At 35.7% G+C, this 27,799-nt stretch overlaps 1 protein-coding gene across 4 annotated transcripts; it reads right to left on the reverse strand.

Moving 5' to 3' along the window:
* Positions 1-704: 704 nt before the first annotated feature.
* Positions 705-24,102, reverse strand: LOC143447167 (uncharacterized). 4 transcript variants are annotated; one of them, XM_076947244.1, is made up of 26 exons: positions 23,801-24,101; positions 21,364-21,464; positions 20,808-20,886; positions 20,537-20,589; positions 19,571-19,657; positions 18,607-18,709; positions 16,490-16,657; positions 15,620-15,784; positions 15,329-15,484; positions 13,931-14,078; positions 10,170-10,234; positions 9,873-9,994; positions 9,486-9,611; positions 9,234-9,393; positions 8,044-9,137; positions 7,852-7,885; positions 7,325-7,684; positions 6,889-6,956; positions 6,741-6,812; positions 6,439-6,558; positions 4,544-4,600; positions 3,204-3,319; positions 3,001-3,095; positions 2,301-2,884; positions 1,981-2,127; positions 705-1,800 (listed from the first exon to the last, which is right to left on the reverse strand). In XM_076947244.1, the coding sequence occupies exons 2-26, from the start codon at positions 21,460-21,462 to the stop codon at positions 1,462-1,464; spliced, it is 4,617 nt and encodes a 1,538-aa protein (XP_076803359.1). In that variant the 5' UTR covers positions 21,463-21,464; positions 23,801-24,101; the 3' UTR covers positions 705-1,461. The 4 variants fall into 4 exon arrangements, with proteins under 4 accessions (XP_076803359.1, XP_076803277.1, XP_076803439.1 ...); XM_076947162.1 differs by having other exon boundaries at positions 6,889-6,974; XM_076947324.1 differs by lacking the exon at positions 4,544-4,600 and having other exon boundaries at positions 6,889-6,974; positions 23,801-24,102.
* Between the last annotated feature and the right edge of the window lie 3,697 nt (positions 24,103-27,799).

The raw sequence follows: 27,799 nt of genomic DNA on the forward strand, positions 1-27,799 counted from the left end.
GTTAGATAGCACTTTACAGCCTCCACCCTTATATCTTAATTTTTCAAATGCTAATGTTCTAACTCACAATTTGTATGTTTATTCAAGTTTTTTTTTTATTGGCTACTATTTGTTACGTTTGAAACAGCAGTAAATAAAAATTTAAAAGCAGCTTTTTGGTTTTATTTTCTTTTTTTGTGGTAGTACAAAATCGGCACGTCTAATTTGTGCTTGTGCACTGGTCTAACTACGTCATCTTGTCCTCTGTGCGCAAGATATTTGCATATAAGTCGCTGCATTGTTGTCAGAGGTACTATTTGAAAAAAGTAGTTCGGCACTTCGTACCTGTACTTTTTCCGTAAACGTTACTGCTTCAAATACCATGTTTGCCGCTATTATGTCCTTGGTGAAGGTTACTCCAGGTCAAAACATATGTGACGTTAATCGCTAGCAGTTTTACTTGTCATTTCTATATTAAGGATTAAATAACATGTATTTTTGAAAACATACTTGCTAAACTTTTGAAATTATCACTTGAAAAGTACCGAGTACCGGGACCGACTGAAATTTCTTGAAAAAAGTTATACGGTACAGAGATTCGATATTTTTTAAAAAGTATCGACGGTACCGGTACCGCGGTACAGCCCTCCTATGATTGTTGTTGCAACTTCCTGCACATCAATCATTTAAACTACCTTCTCTGCTGCACCACAGGTAACACTTGATTGTAAAGTCGAAAAAAGTTTGTAATAGCAGTCATAAAACAGTACTTAACAGAAGATAATCCGACGTAAAGCGATTATGACACAATTTAAAAATGAGTCAAATTTGTGATATTGTGCGTTTCACAGCAGTTGCTAAAAGCGGAAAAAATATCTCTAACATGGCATTCTGTGTAATGGTTTAAAAGAGTAAACTCTGCAACCAAAATCCAGTTGCAAACAAAAATTCAAACTCCATCACTATATCAAATTATCTACCGAATTCAGCAACAACACGATATAAGCTATTATCTCAATAGAGAGGCAATATATAACAGGAATAAATTAAATAAATCTCTTGCACGTTTGACATCTTCTAGCACCAACAAATAAATAAAACGACAAAAATATCGCAGCAAGTTTACACGCTTCACGCTCATCAACATCGAGTTAAATCACTAAACGCTCAACAAGTGTAAGGAACATGGGGTTTCACTCTGCGACCGAACTAAGGTCGTATTTCTGATGGATCAAACGTTTCCACAAAAAAATAGGCTTCAGTGCGAGCGCAACGCTATATACTCGTGGATATATAACTACGTATGTAATAGTTTATTTTCCAATAAACATGTTTTAGCGCTGCATATGCACTTAAAGATAACTTAAGCGAAATGATAAAATTAAAATAAACGCATTGTGAAAAACTGGCATAAAAAAACGTAGCAGAATCACGGCCTTTTGCGCGGCACTTTTCTTAGAAAAACTTTGACAATATTTGAACTCATGGATCTTTCCTTGTGAGAAGTTCGGCCAGCAAGCTGTTTTTCTGGATACTTTTCGTACGTTGTGCGGCTCTCCTGGCCTCTGGTGACGTCACCGTTTCGCTTGACGTTGTCGAGTTATTAAGAGAAAGTATGGAGGCGGAAGCGACTGACCCCGTATACCTGCACGGATGAGTTACACTTGAGCTCACGTTGTTATTTACGTTCGTGTTCAATGCAAAATCATTCGCAGCAGAATCCATCGGAAGAAACAAGTTACTGTTTTCCAATGAAAGCGGACTTTGCATGCCGCCGCCAGAAAGCGCTAGTGAGTTGGATTGCGAAGAAAGGTTAGGAACCTATGAACAATAAACATATCGTGATTTTAACTTTTTTGCTTCTATATAGCGCCCTTATCGATGATATGGTAGTGCTGCAGCGCAGTGAAAAACTTTCCTCCATTGTAACTTACACTGTGACAGTAACACAGCCTAACTACAAGAATAAAACACTTGAAAGCTCATCAAGTTAGGTTTTACCTCAGACATCACGCCATTTGAGAAATTCGGTGATGTTATATTTCCAATAGTTGTCTTAAAGTCGTCCATTTGTGGCCAATCAAGCGACGAAGACGGCGTCATACCGACATTATTTGTCGAATCACTAGCGAGAGAGTCAAGGGAAAACTAGAAAAAGTTTAATATTTGGCTGATGAACTTTGTGAAGACAATATAAAATACTTTAGATTTCAAGTTAAATTTGGTAAAACACCTTTTTAACTATTTAACTTTTAGTGACAAAAGCAAACGATGCACAAAAGCTTTCAGACAGTTGTTCAGTGGACTCAAGTGAGCTTTACCTCTTGCTTGGCGTTCCTACTCTGCTTGTGCTGACTCAGAAATGCATTTAGATTCAAAGTCTGGGTTGTGCCTATCTGGTTCTGTTGCGTCATACCCATGTTCATCGAAGACGTCATTGCACGCACACCATTGTATGATGGCTTAAACGTCGCTTGGGGGCGCTGCACCCTGTCACCGATCGTCATCTGCAGTAACGGGCCCGGGTTATAACCGCTGGGGGACGCCATGTCGACCCATGGTGGGTCTTCTGTAGATTTTGCTTTGCTGTTTCGGCGCGATTTAGCGCGGCCTTTCCCGCGTTTTGAGGTCGTTTTAGCAACCGGTGTCGTCATGGATACGTTTGGATTGTTTGCGGTAATTTGCTGCTGGTTCGGTGGCATCATCATGCTGACGTTATTGTTATTGTACACACCCATAACTCCATTATACTGGCCGTTAACTTTCGGCAGCATTGTAGGGGTGGGTCGCATCGCAGAATAGAAATTTACCGACCCCGCGTGAGTGTCCTCGGCCATTTGTATTCCCGGGTTCGGGGAAAAGCCACTCGGTTTCATGGGCGAGAAACTGTTCATAGGTATTTGACCTACAAGTACGCATTGAAATGGGTTAATATCGTTCAGTTAAAGATTGTGCAAAAATTGCGACAACAGGGAAACTATGCGACAAACAAAAAGCGCAATGGTTCAATTTCTTTCTTACCTGGCATCAACTGCGGTGAACCGACTGATCCGTAAAAATGCTGGCTGTTTGGTGACGTCATAACTCGCTGCATGTCATTGAGCGGCTCTTGCGTCCTGTATAAATTATCGTACGTTGAGTACCGCGGACTACACAATCACAGCGATTTGCAAGTAAATTCAACTGGAAGTTATTCCAATGTCACAACTCATATGGAGGCTTACCTTCTTGCCTTCATCATGTCATTTGCCTTGGGGCTCATTATCCTTGACCCCACAGACTGAGCATTGCAGGGATACTGCGGGTTGCTCCCCGGTAATCCATTTCGCACTGGCTGGATCTGTAAGCAAATTTAGGGTTACACGAAAACATAACAAAATAGATCTAATTCAGCGGTATCGGCTTCCTATTACGTAAAATATGCTTTTTTGTGTATCGACAACGTAATGACTGGTGTCTGTACTTTTCATATTGCGTAAGAACCTCAGTGTATTAGGTCTATAGTGGTACTAAAGCGTTATATCTATTCTAGTGTTCCAGTAGTAATAATAATACACATAACCTTATACAGTAGAAAAGTACAGCGCTTGACGGTATTGTTGCGAAAAACAATTATGCAATAAATCAAAATTGCTAGCTGGTTTGTTGGATGGTTATAGTGTATATCTATTATTACGTCACAATATGTGTCACGTTAAACGTGTATTGCATTTCCTGGTGTAGCTATAAAAAAGGACAAGAAAGCTGAGAGACGTGGTCAATTAATACAAAAGAGCCTTAAAATAAGGCGCTCGAGGTGAAAAACAACAGATCTTGGCATCACGTGACAAATAGCTGAACCTTGGCATTTTGCGAGCAGCAGCAGCGCGATATGTGGCGACTGTTAATTAAACGTTAAACCTAATTTTTATGAGAACTTTTCCTTTTAACGTTAGTAATGAAATTTTACAAGTACGGGCGCAATAGCAGCAAGTTTCTTACTTCACAATTTTCCAACTTAACAAAAATCATTTAATTCACTGAATATATTGTTTATGAGTTTTACGACTGACGAAGACGAAGTGTTACCAAAAAAACACAAGGAACCAACAAACTACATGCAAACCGCAATTAAACGTTTTCGGAAAATTTTCTAATGTTCAAACTATCATTTAGTTGAGCTTTAACTTGTATATTCCAGGAAAGGGCTAGCGCATTTTGAAAAGGTAAATATGAAACACTTAATAAATCAACAATAAGCTTCAATGATTAATTAATTATACGTGATCATACAGAGCTTTTTTGCTGACGCTGCTATTCAAAATTTGTGGTTAACAAACCTCAAAAAGCATGTATAGCAGATACGCCCAGAAACCGGTTAACTTGTACAAGCGACAATTTGATGATTTTATTATCTTGTTTGTTGTGACTAAACTGCGGGAGACATCAACGTAATTGACAAGATGAGACATAGCATTTATTTTTAGCACGGTATTGCACAAATCTTTCTGCAGGGATATCAACGTAACTGACCACGCCGGAAATGGATTATGCTGAGATTATTACGTCAAAACCGACGTCATACCTGCTGCTGTTGCTGCCGGAGAAACGGTGAGCGAAGATTGCTGTTGGTGGCCGTCTCCTGCCAAATAAAATGCTGTACATCAGCGGCACTTAACCTATGGGTCGCGACCCAATTTTGGGTCGTCAGTTGATTTCGGCAGATCACCGTTACCCGTCATAAGATAACACTGTAATAGTTCTACATAATTCGCCAGTAACAAAAAAAGGATTCCAAGAAACAACCAAACAGCTCAAATCGCAATAGGTGAAAGGAACAATGTTGCAATTACAAATAAACTTTTTTGTTTTGTTCCTTTTACAAAATAGTGTGCCATGTCACACCAATCGTTTATACCGAAATGGGATTACATAATCAAACCACAAACTTTGTTTATCAGAAAATCGACGAACCTTTACCAGACTTACAATAAATAATAGGCACAACTACCTATTTGCCAACAGCACAATGTACAGTAGTTAACGAACTAACTCTTTAACTAAGTCGACACGCATAACTAGGCAAGTAGGTCTAAAACACACGGATCATTTATCACAGTGGGAATATAAAACTTTATAAAATTGGTGCTTACGGTGTTTCACAATTGTTAGCCATGGGTTACCAAACTTTTGTTTTACATGACTTGTTCAAACAAAATAAGCATATTGGTAATTTTTATGAAGTTTTGGCTCCATTAAACTGTGAAAAATTACACACATAACTGTACACATTACAATACTTCCTTTACAACGTGGTTTGATAGAATGTGTTCAGAATTTAGGGTCCAGACTCTCAGTCTTTAGAATTTCAGTCCCTCTAAAAAGGTTAAATGGTGTAACCTAAGAAGACTTTCAAATATTTTATGCGAACTATTTGCGTCACCTGAATAAATTCTTTTAGTATTAGCTATTTATACAGTCGTATAAAAACTTCTGTACATTTTAAGTAATTGTTCAAGATTCAAGCACTTCGGTTGTATTTATAATGAGGGTGTTTTACTATATTAGTTTTCGTGTGTCCGAAATATAGCGGGTTAGGGAATAATATTTGTAATACTGAACACATTATCGCACTATAATAAATATACCTCTAAAATTGATCTGATGTATACAATTTGCATTTTACATGAGTAGTTTAAGCCATTTTAAAATGAAAACTACAATATCAGAATCCTTATGATAATTCCCACCACTTACAGCTCCAAGCGCTTGTAATTTCCACCACAAACGCGCCATTGCGGCGCGCAAAACTCAGTAATTGTAGGCTAAGGGCTGCTGTAAGTGGCATTACACAACTTCGCGACAAAAAAACGTCTTCGCGTATTTACGGGCTTATAACTTTATTACACTATCAGCAACCTTAATCACTATTCAGCGCGTACAATGGATTAAATGCAAAGGACTTTGCTGACAAATCGGTAACAAGCAGCCATACTTGCGGTGACCTGTTCACTTTGCCGCTGGGTGTGTCTTGTGCAGCACCTGGGCTGAGATAGTGAGTAAGTGTTCACTTGCAGTGTTGTAATAGTATTTAAACGTGAATATGTGTGGGTAGCTGTATGTCAACGTCTATGGTTTCGTCATTTTAAAATAAGTTCTTGTGGCACGGTGAACAATATTAACTCACTTATTATACCAAAATCGTAACTAAAAAACTACATATTGCTATATTTTTGGTTTTAACCAAAGCAACCAGTGATGTCATTTTCTGTGCATCGTGGTCTATTTAGGGGTTGTCGTGTTGTGCGTCAAGTGACGTCATCTTCAGCGAAAAGCGACGCGCGCTTAAAAAGTGTTACGTACTGTAAAGGGCTTCAAAAAGACCTTACAAATTTTTCTTTCCAAAACAACATTCTATGAAGCACATTACTATTAGATCAAAATTTGTAGAAAAATAAACAGTAGTACAGTAGTACTTACCGTGTTACTCGTATTGTTATACAGAGTGCGGTAAGGATCGTTCATAGTTGGACTCGGACGAGTTTGGGAAAAACCACCAGGTGAAGCGCTGGGCGTCATCATGCCGTTCGCATTCAACGGCTAAAGTAAAAACGAAGTTGTTGAAAAAGTTTTCCGAAACTCGGTCGGATAGATTGCAAATACTTGCCCTTTGACAACGACGCAACGCGCAGGAAACTTGGGTAAAACAGCAACAAGACGGTATGATCTTGCCTCATAGGCGAAGTCAAAGACAGTAACAGTATCGATATAAAGATAGTTACCTGTTGCGCCAAGGTTTGTCCCTGATTTGAATTCATCATACGGGATTGGGGATTAGGAAAAGCCACACCATTCTACACAAATATGTTTAGCTCAGCCGTCTAAGCATAGCGTGTCAACTTCAACATAAACGATCGCATTTCTACGTACCTGAGTGTTACCGCCAGCGATTATATTGGGTCGTGTTTTCATAATATTCGGTCCATTCATGATGGCAGCTGTGAAATATTTCTTGTCTGAAATGTGGGTGTTATTTAATTTAATAGACAATTGTTGAAAGAAACTATAATACGGCCGCAGTTCGGCTATGACGTACGGTAGTCATAAGTAAAAGTGCTATCTTCTTTCGAGCACATTGCTATTCTTCTTCCTTAGCCAATGAACTAGAACTACATAAGTTACAATACATTTATGACGTTTGTCCGAAAAGAATGTTTTGTTGTGTTTTGCTATTTCGTTTTCTCGTCGTATCGCTCAAGATACCTTACAGATAACAACGTTGCTTCTATTTTTAGTAATTGGTGAATTAACAATTAATTAGCAAATAATTGGCAAAAATCAAGTGAACACAAATATTAAAACTTACTGCTATTCTGTGGAACAGGGATCGCCATTCGGGGGTTGATACCGGCCGGGAGAGGGTGAGTCCCTAAATCGACCAGGGGTTCCTTGCCTTCCCACGACTCCAGGGTTGACAGTTCACCTCTGTATGGAGTGGAAGACTGGGGCTGCTGCATTCGGGGACTCATCATACCCGATGTGCTTACCACCATATTTGGGCACATTTCTTGCCCAGTTGGGACTAGTTTAGTATAGGGTGGGCCTTCTACGGTAACGCTAGCCGGCAAATTCATGGGTCGATTAGGGTTAAGGACACTAGGTATATTATTGGACAGCGGTGAGGTCATCATCTGTGGCTGGTTGAAATTGGGACTGGTGAGAGGGTCTGTGGAAAGTAAAAGGTCGGTTGAGGAACCTGCTGACTTAGCCATGCTTTCGTGCCGATTTGGTGACACAGATGACCATAAAAGGCAACCTAATGCAGTTAAATCACGCTTCTATATAAACAGTAAAAGATCTAAACAAAACACTTAAATAAGGTCCTTCCGTTACCTTGCATATTCGTCTGTTGCATCGCAAGGTTGGTCTGCAGAGAAACATGTCAAAAAATCGTTAACAAACAAGATCGATAATTTGATTAATTAATTCATGTCATGGCAAAGTTTTAAATTAATGGTGGCGATTTGCACCAGCAGTATTCATGTTTAACGAGAGTAAAATGACATAAACATTAATAATCATCACCTGGCTACCGGCCATCATATTATCAATTATGCTGGGTTGATTAAACGCTATGTGGCCTCCGCTTAAACTACTGTTGCTCAACTGCGTCTGAAAATCGGAATAATTCTGATTTTGTTGCGTTTGTTGATTGCTCGGCGACTCGTCTATGTCGCTGAAGTTTTCCAATATTTCGTGTAATTCCTGCGATTCTTCCAGGCTAACAGAAGTCAAAGCGCTGAAACGCTGGCGTATAACGGCCGACGCTTGACTGCTCTCGGTGCTCGATGTCGCATCAGTGAGTGGAAAGTTTTCTGATAATGGCACAGTGGGTTGCGAATATATGCTCGCTGCATTAAATGGCAGGCTACAGGCGGCAGTTCTGTTCAAATTCAAGGTGTACGGCGCCTTGGATTTAACCAGCATCGGCGACTGAGCGCTAACTGGTGGACCAGTTTGAGGCATCTGCGACACTTTCTCGGTTTTTATTCTCTTGGCAGACAGGCCATTGTCGTTGGAAGAACACTCGGGCGAGTGCATCTTCAACGGGGAACTGCGTAGGTTCCTCAGAGCGGTGGACATAAGTGTTTTATTCTCTTCCATGTCGTGAGAGCTCAATAACTGAGTGAGAATTTTGTTCTTCTTTTCGGTGGAACTGGCCTTGCTCTCTTTCGATGGCTTCCGTAAGGACTTGGCCGTAATTTCGCCGATGCCGCTGTCTTGCGATATGGTCGATGAGCTCCTTTTCAAGCCTACTCCGTCTGTTGGAGGACTGGTGTTCACAGATGCGCTCCGAGGACGCAAGGATGTAGGCTGATAAGTCAAAGAGCTGTTTTCAGGAGGAGTACACACTCTTCCCTGGAGTTTATTGGACGCGTCGATAACCTTATTATTATTCTGGTCAATTTTCTTGTCGTTGTCATTAGCTGCAATACTGCACATTGTTGTTGTGACGGCGGCCTCTTTGCGCATGGTAGTTATGCCATTGACGACCATTTGCGTAGCGGTGGACATAGTTGTAGGAAGACTGTTGAATTTTGACAAGCGAGAAATATCAATGCAAGGAGGCCCAGGGTAATTGGCAGACAAGCTCCCGTCACTTAACGAAGCGGTGGAAGCTGAAAAATGTGTGAATTGCGTCAACATTACCTTTGCTAAGATCACCGCACACAATCTGTTTCTTAATATACTCGCTTAAACCAAACGTAGCCTACCTGATATATTTGCTGGTTCCTGAGTAGACTTTGATGAGAAGAGTTCCGAAGATACTGAGGTCAAGAGCTCATTGAGATAGGCTGGTGATTTCAAACTACCAACGGCGTGGACAAGATGACCGTTTAAATGCGGAGGCGGCGACATCACCTTGTTGACTGTCTAAACATTGTCAAGATTCTCCATCAGACAAGAAACATACAGAAAACATCTAAATACTTTCGGGTATATTACGTTAATCTATCTGTCACTACCTCTGCGTTGCATTTCACTCCGCTACTGGCGAGCAATTGGCGCGCTACTTCCATGCTGTTGCAAGGGCGAGGATTGTTGTTTTGCAACCAAGAATGCGATGTTGTATGACTTGTGTATACTGCAGTCTGAATGTACAAAAAAATGTCTGAAACGAAGCCAAGCACTTGACGTCAATTAAACTAACGCGATATCATTATGAAGTGAACACTTAATTGCAAATTCTGATCAAAGGTTCTGGTACATTTTTTCGACAACAATATAATAATCATTCCATTGAACGCAAACGTAAGAGCAAATATAATTGCAATAATAATCTGTGATAATTAGTAATTCAAATCAGCAAACAAAAGTGGCAATTAGACTTTGTAAGGACACATATAACTTACAGTTGTCGCTCTTGTGACAGTGTAATGACTAGAGATTAGAAATTTATTTGGAGAAAATGTCGATGATGATGATGTTGTAATTGCCTGGCAACTCGTAGAAGGTGTTTCCATAACAACAGGACCTGCAAGTAAGTATAATATATACAACGGGTAAGCACAACGCGGTTTTGCAATGGCGTAATACCACGGAATTTAGTTCATCAAGCATCGTATAAGCAGTTATTAAAATAACGACTTACACAGCAGAGTTTAATTCTGAGCTTTCAAGTAAATATAAGTTGAGAATTAAACACGCACCTGACAATATACTTCTTATTGACGGCGGCAATCCTTGAAGATCAAGGCCTTGCAACGTTCCATCTCTGTAATACATTCAAAAGTTATTAAATAACTGAAGTTCCACAGCAACTAAGTACATAACAAAATCATTTGCCTCATTATAAATTTTTATTGGTGAGTTAGAGCCGCTAGAATAGTTTCAATTTCTGACCTAAACCTGGTAAGTAATCTTTATAGCAACGTCTTTCTAATGCACTGCTCTCTACCAGGCATTCCGGAGGGAAATTGCTGTCTAAAATTATTGACTGAATTAAGCATTAGGCACTAACTTTTGCCTGGCTTAAAAAGCATCAAAATAACTGAAACTAAAAATTAAGTTTCTCTTAGTTTTATGTTTCTATTACTCTGATGAAGAAAGTCTTGATTGCAGGGACAAAAAATGAGTTAATCTCGAAATCAGGCTTATTTAACAAATGCTACTTGTTTATTTCAATAAAAAATGAGAGGATGTTGCCCATGCAAGCTAACAATGTACAATGTTTAAGCATGTCTAATCATTATGGCTTTCTGCACATGCATGCCTCTTAGAGATAAGGTAACAACAATGCATCGTACTGGTTCCTGTTATTTAGCTACAACTGAAAACGCGGCATTTTAGATCTTAATGGCTATGGCGTTAGTTCTTGCTTCAATCTTACTGCTTTACAAAAAACAGAAATTTGTTGTCAAAAACACTGCAATTGCTAAATATAATTTTTAGCCCAATAACTACCAACAAAAATCAAAAGGAATCATCCACTCTGGCTAGTCAAAAACTACCTCAATTATACTACATTATAAAAACGTTAAAAGGCTATAACTATATACACCTAAATTTCAATGATTATCAAACTTAAAAAATGCAATACAATACTTTTTTATACTTATACAGCGCTTAATTATACTTTAATATTTAAAATACTGAATTCTTCCGATATTCACTAGCAAGTTACATTAATTAGGTGATGGTCATAGCATTACCTGGATATGGTGTGATATTGTGGATTTAATAAATAAATAATTTTCTATGGTAACGTTTCTGCAAGGTTAAATAAAGTGCTTTTGAGAAAATTTTGAATTTAAAACAGAAGTGTTAAGTGTAATATAACAGATCAGATTCGTTTTAAATGGAAAAGTGCAACTTTGAAGTGGTCGACATGCGCTTCATAACAAATATTATAAAACCACCTTGGTAAATTTAATAAAGAGTTTAAACTTGCGGGATTTAAGTTGAGAAAGAAAATATGTGAACTATGCTCATAAAGCTCTCATTTATATAGTTCAACAAGTTGTTTTAAAATTTAAGGCGAACAAATAGCTACAGATCTCAACTACCACAAACAAAACAGCAAACCCAAAACACTGTTAGATAAAAAAGCAGCATTAATTTTACAAAAGAATGCTGCTCTCTGTAACTTATAGGAAGCAAGCAGTTTCCTGATTTGTCAAAACAATATGAATCGTTACCATCATGAGCTAAGCTAAAATACACTTAATCTTACTACCCTTTTATAAATTGGGCTTTATTATTACTGAAAAGATAATTCAATGCAAAATTTCAAACTAGTTACTTCCAGTTCCATTTATTGTAAAAGTACTCTACCAGATATGACAGATGCTTGTACATGTGTCTGCTAGGTTCATAATTAAAAATGTAAAAAAAGTAAATCATCTCCACAGTCTGCAACAGTGTAGTATACACTACTGCCTATAATAACAATATTGGTTACACCATGACAACTATAAAAGCACTTGGTTATGGCACATAATCAGTACATGTTCTTGCGGTTAAGTACAACATCAGAGACTGAAATCACTAAAAGCAGTTAAGCTATATAAGCTTGAAGTATGGATTAGCCTTCAGGTTTCTTTACGCTAACTTAACACGTGGATTTTGAAAATTTAATTATTGGCAAACAAAAGAATATGTTGCATTACAGTTGGCTTAGTTAATATCCATTCTGGACTTGTAGTCCACAAAAAATCTTGGTGCAAAGTATGGTAATGGTTAATACCAAAAATCACACCAAACTCCTAAAATATTTAGAAGTAACAAGACTTTCTTAAGCTATAACTCTTTGTTTTTTTATAAATAATAGTTTACAATGATAAGTTTGCAGACGAATGAATTTAAAACCCTAAACCAAGCTGTTAAGATGTGACAAAGGCTTACAGCAAGCAGAATACTAACTGCTCAAAAGTATTTCAAGTCTAAGTATCCTATGACGTTTAAGTACAGTACCAGTTACTACAAACTACTTCCATATAATACGACAAAGACTAAATGTTCACATGCAATCTTCAAAAAGGACTTCCTTTTATGTAAACAAGTGTCAAGATTAGGGTTTAACAACATCGACCTATTTTTTCGTAAATTATTACTGCACCGAGTGGCTCACTAAACAAATAACTAACCAAAAACCATTCTGGCCTACCTAGCAAGCAAACATTGGTAGTGCTGTGACAAGAACACTGCCTTGAATTAACCAATCGCTAACTCAACACGAAAACTATGGAAATGTTTTAAGCTGGCCCAGATTCGCGCATTTAATGTCTACTTTTCAGATATACCTCGCCTATGCTTATCATCTGGCGAATAACGTTGGCTCTGATGTCATTTCCTGTCACTAAAGCGTCACCATACAAGATTTAGAAAGCTCTTGTGCAATGCAAGTTTTGCTCAATTGTTCATGATGAACAAAGACGTGCCCTAGTTAAGCTGACCTGTATCTTAAATATTCAGATCAAAATTGACAAAAACCTGATACTTTTAAATTAAACAGTTCTTGGTTGACAGAGTAACCTTCATGCTTGTTTTGAAATTAAAACCAATGAAGCATATGTAATCTAAAAATGTATTTATGAGAAGCTGTTAGGTAGCTCACTAAAATCTTTTGTTATGTGCAACAAATGGTTTAATAGCGCAATAATATGCACATTACATGTAATATTCATTTCAATGGAATTAGTGTTAACTTTTAAACAAACTTACACTAAGTTCGTCCATTACAAGATGTATTATAAAGGTAAGCCAAAAGCATTGGCACTATGATTTACAAAACTGTAAGTTTTTAGCGGATGCAAACAACAGTAGAGTACTTTAAATGTCAAGTCTACTGTGAATCTGTTGCTTCTAAAAAATAATAAACCTAAAACCAAATTTTTATAACGCCAAAAAAATCACTTAAAAGCTTCAGAAATGATTGTTTACCACAAATTAACATATTAATCTGCTGTCAATGGAACGATGCAACACTGCCCACTTGTGACATAATTTTCTCCACACCTAATACATACCAATGACCCAATTAGTAATACCAGGACTGTGAATCATAACATTATAGGATTCCATCAGCGCTTCTGTCAAATGGCGCATGCACATGCATAGTGCCATAGTGGGTGTACTATCCTACCCCCAATGCAGCATCATGCATTGCAGGTATCAAAGTAAAAGGAAACAATAACATTTGTACATTGTGATAAAAATCCTGCAGTGAATATGCCACAGGTAAATATTTTCAACAGAAATTACCTGCATTGGAGTACATTCAAAAGTAAAAAATAGAAAAAAAGAAAATTTGTTGACAAATCTTTGGTGCTTACTACAAGCTGCATTTTAACGACAAAATAAGGCAAACAAAAAACAAATCAATCAACCAACTAACAAACAAACAGACTTTGGTTAGTAAATGCTCAGCTAATCCCTTGGCAAGATCATAAATTACAGACCAGTTAATTACCTGTAAATGGTGTGAATTGACATAATAAAGGGGGGCTCTCCAGATTGGCCTGGACCCATCAGCTTGCTCTTGGTCTGGGCAGTGACATATGTGCCATTCCGAAAGAGAAACTTATACGCGGGACTCGTTGCTTGCCCTTGTCTTAAAACTAAAAACAGGATTTCCAATTACACAAAAGGCACCCAAGCTTTTACCTAAAATGTATGACAATAAAAACAATTTAACTGAGTTTGCAACTGCACTAACAATGGAGCTAGTGCAAGAAAAAGTCTATTTTGTGTCAAATAACATATTTAGATACATTGACTAGTCACAGAATTAAAAAATCTTAGTATCCTAATCAATGCAACAGTAGGGGTGCCATATTTCAACTGGCATAATTTGTTCTGGTTGTTTGCAATTGCAATGGATGACCTTTGTTCAGTGGACAGTCAGGTAGCTTAGTGATTGGCAGGTTTTTTGGTAAAGTTAATCTGTATTCAGTTAATAGTCCAGCTGTGACCTAGTTTCCAGTAGGTCTACTGCACGGTATTGGTATCCTACTTGATTACATCATTACCTGAGAGACACATTTCATGAAAATCACTGATAAAAAGTAGAATTTGTCTGTAATACTGTAGTTCATCTACATCAGTGCCGTTTTTACTTCCTAGAGTTATTCTGTTTGTTTGCAAAATAATTTGAATACAGAACACAATTCATTTACACTTGCGGCCATGATCCATAATTTCATCTTCACATTAGTTGCAAATGTGTCAAAAAATCTAGTGCTTTGAAAAGTAGAACATCTTTTCAAATGACTTTCAATTGAAGAAGTGCGGGCTTACTGTTTTTTCTTATCAGGTGTGTTGGCTGGTTTTCAACTTTTTTGTTAGCCTAACTCAATTTTTATAACACTGTTACCTTAATCTAATCTAAATCAACCTTCTAATCCAAAAGTACAACAGTAATTGAACCTTAAATAGCTGGGGGGGTGCATTAGTTGCATTAGTTACATTTTGCCACATTTCTATAGTAGTGGCTACATTAGATATATTCTGGTGTTTAGTAGTTCTACATAAGCTACGTTTTGCTATTTAGAATGATTCTCCTTTTTATTTGATACAAGACTAGCATCAAAAAACACTTTGCACTTTGTTCTATAATTCAAGCAAAGGTCATTGTTGTCATGCATCTTGATCATTAGTATCTCCACTGAGCATGCCACTATCACTGTCCAATTTACCAAATATACTTTTTGTGATAATTACCTAACCACCGATACTGTTTTCAAAACTTTTTTTTCACCAGTTTATTGAGCTTTTTCGTATAAGACAGACTGATTTTTGCACTAGTTCACACTTTAAAAAAAACCTTGACTAAATGCTTTTCTGATTAAAATCAATTAACAAACATTACCTTGCTTAAGTAAAATCTGTTTCAAAGAATTTCCATTTTGTCGGGGTTCCTGGAAGTTTTTAACGCAACACTTAATGAGCTCCTGCATCTCACATGACCGTCTACATTTACTGGGCTGCAAGCCCAAATTATCGGTGTCAATACCGGTAAAAGCACCTAAACAGGTAAAGATAATATTTTGACAATTTTTTGCCAATTTTTACGGTTTACTTTTACAACAGTTTAATATTCCTGTTTAAAATATTGATCTCTTGCGAAGTAGTTCTCACAAATGACTGTGAAATTGCTTACCCTTGATGTCCTGCCTTGTGTAAAAACCTTCTGGCTGTGGAATTTCTGTTCTTGTAGTTATCGTTTGATTTGGAGGCCCTTTTGTGGTGACATCAACCACCAGAGGCAGTGGGGGAGGCATTGATTTAGGGAAAATTGCAAGGCACATAAAGTATTGCTTGAAGTCTAGGAATTTAAGAAGGAAGACTTGTTGATTATGGTAAAATTATCACCATGCTTTAAATGAAGACCGAATAGTATTGGACAAAATATTTGCTTTATACTGACTGTTAATACATGCTATTTGTGAAGAGTATAAACTACATAACCAATGATAAAAACTTCACAAATACAAGAAGTGTACTGTAAAAAGTAATTAAATATTACAACAGCCATTACATGTTTTTACATAACATGTAAAAACCCAAAAACCAAGGTATACCTCTTACGCAGTTTTGTATCTATTACTGATAGGCCAAATTGGAAAACTTGGATTTCTGATAAAACGAACATAAGAATTTGGTATTGATGCAAACATGAATTTTCTGACCTGGCTTATTCTGTTTTATCAAAGTAATTGATCATGCTAAAACCTGCTGCCTTGTCAGTGAATCAAACAATTCAACAGTATTCTAAAACTGAAAAAACTAAAAATTTCTAAAAGTTTTGTAAAAAAAACTTGAATGTTTTGCTGGTGCTTTCTTGCTTTATGTAAAATAAACGATTTGGCCCAAATCTGCCTGCAAGATTCAGATTCGTGAGAATAACAAAAATTGTTTATTTTAGTGCAATATATCTGTATTCGTGTCTGATTCAACACATCCCAAATGCCTACTGTACAAAATACAAACAGCATTGTATTAATGGCACAAACAACATATCATACCATACCGTTCCTAGATGAGTTCTCCTCTGCTTGAGCCAACGTACTCAAACCAAAGCATTTAGCGTCAAGATGAGCAACCCCAGAAATAGCAGTTTCTTTTATAGGATCGTCCTTTGCGGGGTTCAGAAGAAATTGACTGGTAAATGTACTTGGCTTCACATCATTGTCACACTCTAAAACATCACAATCGAATATAAACAATGTGATTTACAATCAAGTAGAGGCAGCAAGTAGTTGTAACATTTGACTTTTGTGAACTTATTGACAGGATGTCCCGCAGTATAAGAAATACAGCACTCCATTCATGTGTGACATGGAAGGAGATTTAAAATTATAGGCCTATTAGTTTAAATGAGTAATTGTTGGTAAATTCAGATCTAAGAATAATAATAATTCAGAAAAATACTTACTATAGCAAAATGAAACAATGAGACAGGTGTAACAGATTTACAAACGCATCACATATGCGCAAACCAACTGAGAAAAGTACAAAAGGGCATGATATAAATTTTGATCTATTTTAGGGTAGGTTTTCCTAGATCTAAACTACAGACTAGATCGAGACTATAATCCCTAATTGCAAATGTATCAAGAACAGTTGGTTTAAGTTCTGAACAGTCAGGAGGCAGGGGGTCAGCTGATTTAATTTCTGTACACAATACATGCTATATTCAGCACTTTTAGCTGACTAGCCAATTATGAGCAGTTTTTTGCAGAAATTGCATGAAATACTTTACAGCAATGCTATAATAATGCTATATAATAATAATAATGCAAAAGTTGCAGGCAACATAATAATACTTAATTTTACACGTGCTAATTTCATAAAACCTAAACTATCAAAATCACTATCTCAACTTCTTCTCTCTTCTTCTATCTCAATCTTTAAAGCGAGACTTTTTGAATAAAATTCCTAAACTTGACAAGTAAACAATTAGCAATAAGCAACTAGATTCTACTCGTAATAAAGTATATCATATATACTCATACACTACTTAATCCACCTTTGAACTTTTACAAGTACCTCTTAATTAAAGGTTTAATATGATTTTTATCCAGAAAACTTTTATAAGTTTCAACTAAGCATCTGAATGTAATAATTGGTGCTGATACAAGGTGATTCAACAAAGCACAATAACAAGGCCCTGACGAAATCAAGCTGAAACAACCATTCTGTAAGCTCGTATATGTCATAATTCAACTAGCTTTTAAGAAATGTCTATAAACTGTTTAAACCCATCTATTTTGTAGTAAGCTGCCTTGAAGCTACCAACCTTTACATAACCTGATGAGTAACAAATACAAATAAACAACACCTTGGTAGTACTAGTACATCCAAGAACATAGTTATGTTTAACAAATACAAAAGGCAGAACTTTCTGTAAGTTAGCCGCGGAAGATAACTCTCCAATGCGCATTCCATAAAAGCGGGTAGTAGTTCAGTACTTCAGGGAAATACATCTTACATAAGCAATCCTTAATCAGGACACCACAACATGCGCTGAGGTTTAACACACTTGATACAACTTGGCCCGCAAAGCAGTAAAATATGCAGATTGCCTTGGGCGAAGCTTTGGCCTGATCAGGTGAGAATTGCGGCTTGTCACGTATCTGAGTATACTTTGAGATAGGTGACGACTATACCATTTTTTAAACTACACTTGAGGAAGTATTACTGGCAATTAATTATCAGGTCAATAATATTAAAAAAATCAACATGTCATCAAATTAACTGTCAGTACAGATTCAAACAGCTTTACAATTGGAGCATTTGAAAGTGTATGATTTATTTAAGTGGCAGTTAGGTTCTAACTGGTATGCAATAAACTATTATTGCTTTTCAACATGTCAATAACAATACTCCCTAATACTACCAAGCACCCAAGCTTTTATTTAAAAAGAGGGAAAGAATTGTATAAGTAAAATATCACACAAACAACCCATGATTCATCAGTGATCTGACAAGGTAAGACACCTGCCTTACTCTATACATACTACTAAATATCAAAAACAGAGCATTAACTTCCTATCTTGTTTACTAAATAATAACAAAGATGATCTTTTCATAAAAATATGAATGGTATCAATCTTGTACATTATTCAAATCTTTCAAAGAAAATACCATTTGAATCTTTTAATATGGCAGCTTCATTGATTGATGATTGAAAATGGCAAATATCTTGGGGATGAATGAAGTCATCCAACCTTTTCCCACAAATTTGGATCTGAAAATAATAAATAACCAACTTTCTTACCGGCAAGCCAAAAACGAAGATTAATACCATTTCTACTAAAAAAATCACACACACACGATTTCTTTATATATACTGCATATTAACTGAAAATAAGAACTATGTTCTCCAGGCCATGTTGTGAACAAAGTAATATGAAAAATTTCTGATATTATTGCACAATTAAAACGAACACTTTAAAACATCATGTAGTACTGACATACAGACAGGAGAATTTAAGATTTGTTCAAAACAATAGCGAGTTTCAAGAACAAATATTGAGCTCTTAACAAAAAACATCTCACATGGCAATAAACTATATGCCGGTAACGATAAACATGATCATGACAAGGTGTTTGTAGATATAGATATGTTGTCGCAGAGATAAAATAAAATAATTAAAGTACCATTTGAAAACATCTTAACAACAGGTACACGTTGAACATTCACAAGGCTGGATGTGATGTAATAATGAGTTGAACATGCAGGTAATAACTGGGCCACAATGACAAAGTTGCTAAATATTTGCCAAGGTGTTGTGCAAGTAAAGTTGAGACTGATCAAAACTGAAGACAGTCACGTAGGAAATGTTTATTGTCTTTAAATCGTTTTAAAGTTAAAAACATTTAAACAAATTGACGACAAATAATTCTTTAAGCACCACCTAATAAACTACCACTTGGCTTCACACAACATAATTCAAAATTCAAATAAAATTCTTAACTCAGTCAATCCAGTACGAAGTGTTGCTGCCAGGGCATTTATTAAACTCACATAAGCATCTTCAAACATAAAACAGTTATGCCACCAAAAACAGAAGGTTTGACAATTTATCAAAACATTGTTCTAATTTACCTTCTTAAGACTTTGATGCAGTGAAAGCTCGGCATGTACACAGATTTGTGATGTGGCATCCAGTACCATGTAGAGGCCATTTATGTCCTGATAAAATAAGAAAGATGTTTCTCAGTAATAATTACATGTCAGCAGCAGGATAAAGTTTGAAAACCACCTCCTTTATAGCACGAAGAATGTGACAATCTGTTATTTATAAACACTGCATATGTGCGCATTCCATATGAATTATACTGGCAAGTAGCAATTAGTGCATATATATCGTTAAAATTGGCTATATTTATCAGCATATAAAATTTATAACAATCACTGGCAGTTATATGACAGTCATATGGCAAATAAAACCACACATCTTTGCATGTTATATATAAAAGCTTAAAGTACAACACCAAAACCAAAGACAGCTTAAGGCTACCGATATAACCAATAATTTAATTAGGTCACAAGTAGTGAGATATGCCATATCAAAACAGATGCTATCAAAAACAAAGCCTGGAAGTTTACATAAAACAATTCTTACATTAACTATGATTAACATAAAACTACTTTTATAATATTAGCAAGTATATACTGGTACTACTGTATATATAAGATAGAAAATAGATTAGGGCTCAAGAAACACTACTGATTGTTTACCACGGACTCTATTTGTTCACACAAACATGGACCTCAAGTGTCAAAGTAAATATGAATTTCTAATGCATTACCTAGATTGATGCAGTATCTAACCATGTACCTATACTTCTGTTAATTGGTTTGATAACATAAATCTAAGTATTGGTTAATTTTAAGTGGCCTACAGGTTAAAATTAAGTATTAGTTAAGTATGGCAAAAAACATTCATATAACGCTAAGTTCTTAAAAACAGATTGGGTCATACATAAAATAACATAAAAGCGCGAAGCAGGTTTTAAATCAAAAGGCATTGACGACTTAATTGAAAGATTAAAGAGTCACATAAATTACCTCAAGAAAAGTGTTTGTATCTTTCTCCAAAAATCGGCCTTGTTGGCATGTTTCTGACAACACAATAAAGAACAGAATTGTTTGCGTTTACATTGCACAAAAATAATATGGAGAAAACAGCTTCCAAGCAAACATTTAAAATGATAGCATACATTTCATGATCAGGACACTGCAGTGTAGCCCTACAACAGTGAGTTACATGAGATCAGAAATACAAAACACGCATATATATATATATTTTTTGAATAGTTTATTTGTTAAGCTTATCCACCCGTTTTGGAATTGTCAACATCTGACGTATCCAATAATGACTTTATTGCTTCTCTGAGGTGAGTTTTTGGCTTCTCATCCTAAAAAAACGACACAGATGTTTAATAATCCACTTCCTTGTAAAAACATTCTTTTAAGAAAAATTAAAAGTTAGCTTGCCAACATCAGGCAACATGGTAACAAACCATTGACTGGCATATTACTTGAAGACTGAACTACTAATGTATAAATTGGATTAGGAAGCACTGAGTCCAGTTCAAATTGGCTTCTTTGCAAAAACCAAGAAAATTAAGCAAGTAAAATGCCTACTTTAAGCAAGTAATAGAGCCAACTAAAGTATCAATTTTGATTCCAACTACTACAGTAATACAAGAATTACTGTGGGGTGCTGAGAATATCAGTCAGCGATACAAAATAATTTGATTCAACAACATCATTGTTGAAGTTGAAGTGCAAGTAATTGATGTCAAAAAGTAAATAAGCTAAACGAGTTAAGAAAAAAAATGGTTGAATAGCTTTATTTAATGAATAAAATTAAGGAATAAACTATTGATTACCAGTTTTTCATTGAGTTTGGATATAAACTTGCCAAACTTCTGTGTGCATGTACCCCATGTCTTATCTGGTGGGAGTTTATTGCATGATGATAATTCCATTCCTAAAATACATTAAACCAATCAGATTTTCAATAAATTCTTTCTATACTGACTGCTGACAACACTAGTTTTACAAAAAAGGCTTAAAGTTATTATTTATCTCATAAAACATTAGCTGTTTATGATTTACCCGCCTAATTCCTTTATATATACAAAATGGTTTTATGCTGTGCTATTTGAATACATACGTACAAACAGTAAGTCACAAATGGATTAACTAAATGAGATACTTTATTGAAAGGGCAATTAAGATGGCTTATCGCCTGGCAATTTTTAAACATTGCTTGAAGTTACAGAATGTTACAAATGCAGTTAAAGCTTGTATAGCAAACTTGCAGATCTATTTTTAAATTATAAATACTTTTAGTTTATTCAGCTCTGATAGAGCTAAAGCATACTGGTAGCTGTTAGCTAAGTAGCACGAGCAGGCTGGAAAAAAACAGCAAGGTGATGACATAAAATTATTATGCAGAGAAAAGCATAGTATCATACAATCAAAACACTAAATTTCAGAGACATAACATTTTTATTAACCAGAAAAGCACTCAGAGAGTTCATATCTCTGCAAGTCAAGTGCAGACAAGTCATTATTTTGAAGCGGTGTGTTGTTAGGAATACACAAATTTCTTTAATATTCAATACATTATCGTTTCAAACGATTCTACTTAGCCATGACTTGCTTTCTTTTATCATTTTGTTTGGCAAGTTCACAAAAGCAGGTTATAATAATTTTTTCAATGTATGCCATGTAGCACCATACATCTGCTTCACTACCTTTCGAGACAACCAAGTCAAAATCAACACATCAACTTTGTCATTTAATGCAAAAGGTCTTACCAAGATCTGCTATGCTCTCTAATATAGACTGTCTGGTAAGATTGAGACATCATCAGAAATTATTCTGATTGTTGTCAAGTCTATGTTTATTCTACATCCATCAGGCTTATTATATTACGTTGATATCAGATACTGTTATAAAAAGGAAATATGAGGATTTCCAATTTTTTTTTCAGCTAAGGTTGGAATGCAATTCAATTTTCAAAACATGTTTATAATGTGGTTGTGTTTAAAACAACGGATCTCAATGCAAATAGCAAATCCTTGGTCCACACTATCAACAATAACATAACCGAATCATCACTGTAACTTTGAGCCATCAACAACCTTTCACACATCTTTAGAATAAATCCTGCCTATGCCTATTAGATTTTTATTTTGCGAACTTTCCTGTGTGGGATGAAAGTAGGATTGGTTGAACCAAAATCCACATGTAACAACAACCTAAGCAGATGCTTTGTGAACTGATAAGCACTTTTCTGCTAGTACCATTCAACCAGTCGGATTTAAACACAATTATTTCGTTTAGCTTGTTTAAAGTAATCTTTAACATTCCAACATGCCCGTGTGTTTCTACGACCCAGTTTATTGCAAAAACGTTACAATTATATACTTACAAAATCATTGGCTAAACAAAGCAGTTTAAAAGTATGCCACACAGAATCAAAGTCCACATGTACTGATATATATTTTTTTGATATATGTTAAGTATAACTTGTTTTATTTACTTGTAGCCTGTAGATTTAAAAAAGCAAGATAGTATGTTTTTGATACAGTAACTAGGCTCATCTAATCCTATACCACAGAGATTGCGGGAACTATTCAGAATAACAGGGTACCAACTACGTGAGCATACAGGTTAGGTTACTATAATTCCAAAATTTAGTATTTTAAGCTTCAGCCAACAGTCTTGCAGTCTGAAATTGTTAACCAGCCCGACTGGAAAGTATGGCAGTCCTCCATGGGAAATCATGTGCAAAAACGCAATTTTTAGCATGATGATATGTACTGAAGCCTCAGTTTTTTGTTTATTTATTTTAAAATAGCATTTAAACAACCAAATTTTCTTTTTGCCACCCCATGTCAAACAACTGTCAATTTTCAGAGTCTCCTATACTTTTGCACTACGATCTGAAGACTTGAATGGAAAGAAGTTATGAGGTAATAGAAAAGAAAGTATAACGTAATAATTCCTCAATACTCGATCCTGATAAGGGAGTGCAAAAGTAAAACAGACCCAATTTTTTTGTCAAGCTGTGTTATTTATTTATTTGAATGGTGAAATAAAATTTCTATATCTCTTTCTTTCTTTATTTCTTCATTATAAATTGATGTGAAGATAAAAAAGTTCGGCGTACACATTGAAGAATCTCCTGCATGCAGGTACCACACATTCTAATATCAGACTATGGTTAACCAGTAGTCACACAACAAATCATTACATGAATGTATACACGGTGTACAATGCATAAAAAGATTAAGAGGCCTATAATGTCATTACCTGTACAATGTCACATTGCCAATCGGAAAAATTGAAACCGTCAAGCCCAGAACATGATGTGGAAACACCAAAGAAAATCACATAGAAAAGCACCAAGTATTAATTCTAATAACTGAATAAACCGGCGCAGGTCGTAGGCTAGCTAGAACATTAATGTAACATAAAGAATCCAGCACATTGATAATTTATACACTGTCACGCAGAGTAACCTACACAAAAACGTTAACAAACAAGTTCAGTAAAAACATCACGCGATATTCTGTCAACATCATACAATCAAGTTAGACCCAAAGTTCTTATCAGGCTTCAGATAACAGCAACAACAAGCTGAACTGATAAAAACATTATTGTGAGTAGAACAACGCTACAAGTGTTGACCCAATTTTTTCTTATCTTCTTGGAGTATGGGTTTTTTTTCTATGCAATTGTAAACCGTATTGTGGTATCTATTATTATTTGTTACCTGTTATAAAATGGTAATGAATAACAAATATTTCATTTTAAGTATTCAATAAATATTAAGCATAAGATACTCGATATAACTTTGTTTGACAACTGGCAATTTTTGATCGTCAGGTTATACAGTCATTATATTTGTATCAAAACCATTATAGTCATCATATATATAACAACGGCAGTTAAATTAACAACCATTATTTATTCATTTTTCATTTGAATTTATCGACATTGACTGTGGGAAAGAGGGTGAAAAATATGCTCAACTTTAATGCGCGGAGAAGAACACCCACTGAATAGAACGAAAAAGTGTGGTAAAGCCGATAGGCTTAAAATATGCAGATAGTAGCCTACTTTTAAAATTGAAAATGATCAAGCGTAAACAGATGGCTTGTAATCACAGAAATAAAACTCAAGTAAAGTGAACTTACAAGAAAGAAAAAACTTCCGGTATCTGACAAGTAAAGGACAACAGACTTCAGAAAATAGGTACTTATTCACCCGGATTGAAAAATTAAATATTATCATAACGTTAAAAATGTTTGACCAGAATCGTTACATTCTAATTTATGCAATACCAACAATGATGACTAGCTTACGTCGTAGGCTATATAAGACTTTAAATCTGTTCGATCTCGACTTTGTTGTCTAATCAGAGCTGAAAATTTTAGTTAAGATTAATTGACGGGATATTTCTTACATTAATTGTATTTAGGATAAGTTATTCAATAACATCCACATGTCCAATTTATCCGATGTTCAAGATGACAAAGAAGTCAACAACTTCAACAACTATTAGGCCTAGGCTAGTTTTAAAGTTATAACTTGCAACAACAAATTATTTATTTATTTATTCTTCTTATTCTCATGTCACCCGCTCTCCCAATTATGCAATCGATGATATCTATAATAGGCTACGCCTAAACTGTGTTTTTTAAAGTACGACTTTGACGACCGCTAAGAATTTTTAAAGACCGAGATTTTTAAAAAGTAAATGATAATTTTTTGCTGCTGACGTAAAAGTATAAAAGTTTGAGAGGCAGTTGGATAAATTTAAGAGGTCGTTTCGATTGTCGAAAATCCGGGTTTGTAGACTGAATGGTGTTTTATTTAAACCACTCATGAAAAGGGTTGCATAGCTAGGGGTCATAAATTTGTCAATGAAAATATTACTTAAAACTAGAGTGAACAATCGTTATGGAAAGCAATGGGCCATCCTCACATAATAGCAAAGTTGAAGTTATCCAATAGCTTACGCTTTGATACTAAACATTCAACGTTTAAACTCTCATACATTTTGAAAACACTGTAGCGGCGTAGCGAATATGGATTGAAATGACAAAACTTTTTCCCTTTCAATTTTTTTATAGTGTTTAACGTTGTTAAGTCAATGGTTACGTAAGTCTATATGATATATATAAGTTATATATATTTAACGAGATTATTTGAAACGTTTGACGTCGTTTTCCTTTCGTGCAGTGAATCTTTCATTTTAAAATAACCGCTAAATGAAAGCCTTAGACAATGTGGCCCGTTGTAATTTCTCATTTTATTAATTGTTAGGCTGAGTTCTGTTGTGTTCTAACGACTGCTTAGGCTCTCCTTAGGGTACAACTTAAAAGTAGCCTACGTCACAATGCGTAAAGAAAGAGTATTAATACTACGAACTCGGCAAAACATTTCGTATTAACGTCACTTATATTTATTTATTTCAACTCCGTTGCAACGTTTTCTTACGTAATTCTCAAATCTGCCACCGAGTCACGAAATCGTTTGAAGAATATACAAGCAAAGAGGACAATAAACGTTTCACGAATCGGCGAGATGACACAAAGTATAGCCTACTATCTATTGCACAAAACGGTAATTACACAGGAATGCTGCCGTGCACGTATTTTATACATACATACACGATCGTTTATTGCGGCCAAATAAGCACATATGCATTTACAGTGTACCGGTCATCAACCCAATGCACTTCCAGAAAATGGTAAAAAGGAAACACGTGGGGTTACGTTGCGGTTGGATGTAGGATAAATGGTTTATGTGTCCAGCTAAATCTCAGAACCTGTTTTCTTGGTAACGGCTTTATAAAGAATTTGACAAGCTGCTAAGAGTTTTTGTTTGAATAAACCATATACGAGGTACTGTAGCAGTCTTAAGGTTTTAACTATACAGACGTCGAAAGCATTTGATTAGGAAATTATAAGTGTTTCAATGTAAAAAGCTATACAAACAATAAGAACTATAGGTTGATGCATAAACTCCTGCGTCACGCTTATGAGAATAATTTGAGAGAAAGTCGTGATCTATGTAAAATCCACTTGATATGCCTATATGCAGTACCATGATCGTATGTCGTGTTTGGATTTGTTATGCAAATCTCATTGTCTACCGCCTGTGTCCTGACTTAACCTTTGAAACGCTATCGTAAATTTTGTAGACGTATAGATCTCAATGACACAATTATAATTTCAAACTCAACTGTTTTCATTTTAATGGGCATTACAGAATGCCGTCAGATTTCACAGTGATACATGGCCTTTGATGTTGACGGTTGACGAGAACACGTATCGTGTTTTTATTTAATAAAGTTTGTAACATTCAATAGCAATTGCAATCAATTATGCCTGAATTAAGATATTAGATATTATTGTACCAAATACTCCGATCACGTATAAAGTTAATTTTGTTCGTGAGGAAAGTTTTAATAACAGTTGTTTGTCTGCATGATCAAATAATCATCATCTGCACAAGACGAACGTCTCGTCAATTTCTGGGTATGTCTTGTTTTGAGTTCGGAAACCCCAGGAAATGCTTCAAAAAAAGACGATTTAAGTTAAGATTTTGAAATGAAAGAAGAAGAATGCTTAAGCTGAAAGAGAAACTTTTCTACAAGAAACAAGGGAATTTCAATAGAATGAAACGCCTGTAGTGATTCTGTTGTATTGACGTCAAATTGTTGGTGTTTTATGATTATCCTGGGCCCCGCATTAAAGAAATTGCGCGGTTAGTCTCTGGCTATGCTTTCGTGCAATGAATTCGAATTGAATTTTACTTAATATCTTAAAACATTTGGTTCATTTGCAATGCACTTAATTTCAGCGCGATGCAGATTATTTGTTTTTGAGCTTGTGTCTGGTTTATAGTGCGATAACGGGTTTGCATCATAACCTACTTTTCGCGGTCTGTAGCCAACCGCAGCAATGAAAGATAACAATTTAGAACTTCTAACGTCACGATTAAGAAACGATGAAGGAAGCGACTTACAATAACTAGAAAACTATGCTACATTTAAAAACTATTTTTGTTTAAGCCAACACCCACCCCTACTCTAACTTCACATTAGAATGCTTTTTATAGCCTAATCGACTAGGAGTGAGCATACTTACAGATTAGAAACTGAATTTTGAGGCAAAACTCATTAAAATATTGGTTTACTCAACTATATCAGCATAGTACAGAATACAGTACAAGAAAAGACTGGCACACTGTGTTTATGTCATGGACGGCCTTGATTAGATCTACACTGCGTCAAGGAAT

This window comes from Clavelina lepadiformis, chromosome 1, assembly GCF_947623445.1.
Source record: "Clavelina lepadiformis chromosome 1, kaClaLepa1.1, whole genome shotgun sequence".
Taxonomy (NCBI): domain Eukaryota; kingdom Metazoa; phylum Chordata; class Ascidiacea; order Aplousobranchia; family Clavelinidae; genus Clavelina; species Clavelina lepadiformis.

What these genes read in the sequence shown, in the direction of transcription:
- LOC143447167 (XM_076947162.1), bottom strand. Translation starts at nt 21,462, where the DNA reads ATGGAATTATCATCATGCAATAAACTCCCACCAGATAAGACATGGGGT. An exon ending in ACAGATTTTACTTAAGCAAG is followed by an intron (nt 14,079 to 15,328) that starts GTAATGTTTGTT and finishes TCCTGTTTTTAG; the next exon opens with TTTTAAGACAAGGGCAAGCA. An exon ending in AATAAGAAGTATATTGTCAG is followed by an intron (nt 9,995 to 10,169) that starts GTGCGTGTTTAA and finishes ACTTACTTGCAG; the next exon opens with GTCCTGTTGTTATGGAAACA.